This window comes from Lathyrus oleraceus, chromosome 6, assembly GCF_024323335.1.
Source record: "Lathyrus oleraceus cultivar Zhongwan6 chromosome 6, CAAS_Psat_ZW6_1.0, whole genome shotgun sequence".
Lineage (NCBI taxonomy): Eukaryota > Viridiplantae > Streptophyta > Magnoliopsida > Fabales > Fabaceae > Lathyrus > Lathyrus oleraceus.
The window spans coordinates 31,255,394-31,260,717 of record NC_066584.1 but is presented as its reverse complement, the minus strand read 5'-3'; the positions used below and the strand labels follow the sequence as shown (position 1 = coordinate 31,260,717).

At 35.7% G+C, this 5,324-nt stretch overlaps 1 protein-coding gene across 1 annotated transcript; it reads left to right on the top strand.

Moving 5' to 3' along the window:
- Positions 1 to 2,866: 2,866 nt before the first annotated feature.
- LOC127095920 (molybdate transporter 1) lies at positions 2,867 to 4,848 on the top strand. Its single transcript, XM_051034550.1, has 2 exons — positions 2,867 to 3,191; positions 3,376 to 4,848. Exons 1-2 carry the CDS (start codon positions 2,930 to 2,932, stop codon positions 4,572 to 4,574), a joined length of 1,461 nt encoding a protein of 486 aa, XP_050890507.1. The 5' UTR covers positions 2,867 to 2,929; the 3' UTR covers positions 4,575 to 4,848.
- The last annotated feature ends 476 nt before the right edge of the window (positions 4,849 to 5,324 follow it).

Here is a 5,324-nt window from a genome sequence, read left to right as displayed (position 1 = left end):
AGAGTAGAAGATCCCCGTCCATGCCCCTGAGGTAAAAGCTCAGATTGAGGTGGACGTCTTTGGGCTCCACCACTTACGTCCCTTGGATTGGCTAAATCTGAAGGGGGTGCGCCAGCTACACAAAAATGTGTGTAATTTTTTATAATGGGGTATTTGATTGTTGTAGTCAGACGTGCAAAGCATCTCCGACAACACCCCTGGGAGAATTGGCTGTTGTTGTTGTTGAATGTGCAAAGCATCTATGTCAACTCCCCTGAATTTTGTAGGTGCGCTCGATGCTATGGGGAATTGTTTGTTGTAGTCGAACGTGCAAAGCGTCTCTGGCGACACCCATGGAATATTTAGGCGCGATCGGAACTATGGGGAATTGATTGTTGTAGTTGAACGTGCAAATCGTCTCCTATAACACACCTGAAATCTTTACTCTGGGGATCAAATGCATTGGTTATACTCTGATTCGTTGTTAAATGCTTTCACACTTTGGTGTCCTAAAGAGGGAACAAGATAGAAAACAAAACAACAATAATATGATAACAATATACATATGAGTTTCATTTAACCACGATATCAGTAATTGCAACAAGGTAATAATATTATAAATATATTAATTAAATATTGCAGTCGACCGTAAGTTTATACCGATCACTCACCCTTGGATGTGTTGTTCGAGTGGATTGATCGCCGACTGATTTGGAGGAGGTGTATGAGGCTTTGCTTTGCTGGTCAGCGCCAATGCCTTTGATGGATGTGTTCGAGGTGTTTTGCGTTGCGGACCAGGCTTTCCTCGAGTTGGGAATCATGGTATCCCTCGAGTGATTTGTCCAGTCTTTCTTCAGAATAGTGGTACCAACGTTGAGCATAAGGTTACAATTTGTTTATTCCATTCACAAATAAAACTTGGGGTGTTGGGCTGTAGTTGGATGTGGATACCGACAAGTCTTCTGGAAGCTTCAACCCGGGAAGTATTTCACCAGGCATTCCTAGTGGACCCCTGCTTCGCGATCCGGTTTGTGGAAATCCCATGGTATCCATGGGATGCACCCTAGTATTTGATTGGCGCCCGATGTTAACTATGAACTTGCGATATTCGGGCGCCATTAACTACAAACTTATGATATCTACCATTGGCCCCCCCTTTGATCCTTCTGGTAACGGCGGGAGGTCTGGATGCCGACAGGGCAGACGATGGATTGCGAGACTTCTGCTAGACTTTCATGAAGATTGTCTTCAAACCTCGACACAACCATAGATATGGATCTGAATTCCTTTCTTCCGTTGTTTCGTGCATTTTTTAAAGTAATTATAGCTCTCGACAGTGAGGAATCTGGTTAGGTAGTAGATTCTCCATACCAACCGTCATGGATCTTAGTATTTGACTCTTAGCGTTGTTTGATTTTGAGATCTGATGGTGTAGTGAACGATGCAACCAAAAGTGAACGCGATTTGTAGGGATTGTTGGAGTCGAAGAACAAACGCTTTCTTGATGCGATAGCCTGAGAAGGTTATAAAATGATGCATCAGGAATTGGATCTTGAACCACCAGAGCCTAGATCTGGAACTTTTACATTTATTCGACGGTGCTTTCAAAGCGATCGTAATTTTCGTGGAAATTGTAGGAATCGAAAGTCGTTTTCCACAAACGACGCCATTGTTCCGTTTGGGAACTATAAATGGATGATCTAACTCCACTGAGGAACAAAAATGAAGGATACTCTATAATAGCGGTTTTGAATGGTGGTTCCAATCTCTATTACGACGACACGGAGCAAACTGCATGTTTAGCTCTCCAATGCCCAAGTCAGTCCAAGGTTCAAGAAGAATATAGTGAAAGTGAAGATTATAAATGGTGTACCTGAAATCCTATTGGAATTGTATTTATACCTTGAGCTCAATGGAGCGAATAAGATGAATGTGCCTCACCTTCTTAGGTATTTGGCCGATCCAAAACATCATTTTTAAAAAATCCAAAAAAAAACTGTGAAATCGGGTTTTCAATATATTCGATTCCAAATATTTAATAAGATTTCTTAAATATCCGGCATATCTTTTAACCAAAATTCTTTATAAAAATACATAATAAATATGGAAAATATATGATTTAAACCGGTTTTTTTATAAAAAAAATCCAGTAAAAACACATATTTTTGTTACCATTATTTTAATAAATCCGATAATTTTTTATGATTTTTTCAAAAATCTGATACATATCACAAAAATATGATAGAAACTTAAATAAAATATTTATATAAATATCAAAACCACAATTTTTTTTTAAAAATCTTAAAAAATTGTTTTATTAATTTTAAAATATTTTAATAAAATTGTATAGATCCAACGTCTGAGATAAAAGAACAAAGAAGACCAGATAAATTCTCATTTGTTCGATATCCCAAGCTAGAGAGAGGCATTCAAGTCTCACATTTTCTTAATGGAATATAATGAAACTATTGAGTTTACATGAACCTTGTAAAAATAAATAAGAGTAATTACACAAATAAATACTAAATTATATTTTATATTGTATGCTATTAGTTAATTATGTAAAACTATCCATATGATGTTATATTAAAAAGAATGATAGTGTCAACTTCGTTATTATGTTGGAAAGATAAATGGTAAAATTTATAAAAGAGAAACATAGATTAAAGAAATGGTGACTCAATCATTAAAATGTGAATTATATAAATAGTTTGGTATTTTTGTTTGCTAGCTACATGTTAATTTTAAATGACAAGTTATTTTTGTCAATGGTTTAGTTTGCTACGATTTCCTTTGTATTTTTTAATTTAATTTTAAAAAATAAAATACAAGATGTTGGCAATATTGAGTTTAGAAGTCCTATAAATAAGGCAACAAATAACATTTCCAACTCACATTCTTTTTCTTCCATTGATTGGTTATAAACCTCTCTTATAACCACTAATTCATTATGGCACACCAAAACCCTCCTTCTTCAATTCCAATTTCAGATCCAGAAGCTCCTCAAATCACTCCAACACTTCCAACTAACCCTTCACACACAAGTTTCACAGCCAAATATGGAGTTCAGAAACTGAAAAACAACTTGATTTTCCGTTCTAAATGGGCTGAACTCAATGGTGCCATGGGTGACCTTGGCACCTATATTCCCATTATCTTGGCTCTCACTCTTGCGAAGGATCTCAACCTTGGCACCACATTGATTTTCAATGGTATGTTATTATTCATATTACAAGAAAAAATTTAGTTTAATATGACTTATATGGTCATAAACTATGAAACTTGATCACAAGTGTTGATATCAGTCTCAAACATCCACACTGACACACAGACACATATTTTTTTAGATTACAGTAACCAAAACAAATTCCATATTTGGAAAACTTTACATTACAGGTGTCTACAACATCTTAACTGGTGTCATTTATGGGATCCCTATGCCTGTCCAGCCCATGAAGTCGATCGCGGCCGCGGCCTTATCAGACAAAGAATTCAACCTACCAGAGATAATGACAGCTGGAATCTTAACCGGCGGCGTGTTGTTCATTCTCGGGATCACAGGATTGATGCAAATAGTCTACAAGTTGATTCCTTTATCTGTTGTGAGAGGAATTCAACTGGCACAAGGTTTGTCATTTGCTTTAACAGCGGTTAAATATGTTAGAAAAGTGCAAGATCTTCCAAAGTCTAAAGCTTTGGGTCCAAGGCCTTGGTTTGGTTTAGATGGGTTGGTTCTAGCTATCGTTTGTGCTTGTTTCATTGTGATTGTGAACGGAGCTGGCGAAAAGAATCGCGGTTGTTGCAGTGCTCCAGAAGATGGTGGTTTAGATGGACAAAGAAATAATGATGAGAGTGAAAGTGGAAGAAAAAGTAAGATGAATAGATTGAGAAAGATTGTTTTTTCACTTCCTTCTGCTTTTTTAGTCTTTGTGTTGGGAATTGTTTTGGTGTTTATAAGAAGACATGAAGTTGTAAATGAAATTAAATTTGGACCCTCTTCGATAGAAGTGATGAAATTCACAAAACAGGCATGGAAGAAAGGTTTTATCAAGGGTGCAGTTCCGCAGCTTCCTTTATCAATTTTGAACTCTGTGATAGCTGTTTGTAAATTGTCAACCGATCTTTTTCCGGAAAAGGAGTTTTCAGTAACATCAATTTCAGTGACAGTCGGGTTAATGAATCTGGTTGGTTCATGGTTCGGCGCTATGCCAACTTGTCATGGTGCTGGTGGATTAGCAGGACAGTATAAATTTGGTGGAAGGAGTGGAGGATGTGTGGTACTTCTTGGTGTTGCAAAGTTGATATTGGGATTGGTTTTAGGAACATCTTTGGCACACATATTGAAGATGTTTCCTGTTGGGATATTAGGTGTGTTGCTTTTGTTTGCTGGTATTGAATTAGCTATGTGTGCTAGAGATATGAATAGTAAAGAAGATTCATTTGTGGCACTTATTTGTACTGCTGTTTCATTGGTTGGATCAAGTGCTGCTCTTGGATTTTTGGTTGGAATGATTGTTTATGGGATGCTTAAGCTAAGGAATTGGAGTAATGATAAACCACTTTCTACCATTTGGAATCAGAAAAGTCCAAACTAAATTTGAAGAAGAAATTAAAGTGTTTATTTATGTGTGTATACAGATTCTTAGTACAAGTGAGTTAGTGTGTATGGTTTTCATAATATGTTGATTTCTTGAAATTTGTTTCTCTTTGTTGTTAAGGGAGGAATTGTAGGGGTTCTACTTTATTTGTATCTGTAAAAAGTGTTTAGAGCCGTAGGAACTTTATTGTTGGCATTTGCTCTATGTAGCTTATGTATGCTATCGCATACCTAATGTTTATACTCTATAATAATATAAAGAATTTGATTTAGTTGAAAGAAGATTTTACAATTTTTTGTTGTTGTTGAATGGATGTTTCTTTGGTCCAAGAAATCAATTTCACTATACAAAGAAATTTCCTCCTGAATATTAGAAATTCTGAAAATATCTCCATAATAGAACCTATCTTTCAACTCTTTTTAAATGTTAGATACATTTTCCATTCATAATATGTTTTGAAAAACGAGTTATTGAGTCGAGATATGATGATAGTACCTATCCATTGATAAAGTGAAGTATATTTTTGGAATATAAATTTCCATTGTCCTTGATCTGGACCAAAAATGGTAATTGTCAGAATTCAATAATGGTGTAACAAGAATAAGTGTTGAGTTTTCATTAAGGTGTATGAAATAAGGATTCAAATATCATTTTAATAACCTTTGTTGGCGTTCATTTATGAACCCCATTGTTGGTGCTAGAAGAACTATCAACAAACATTATAAAGATGAAATAACGAACCATAAG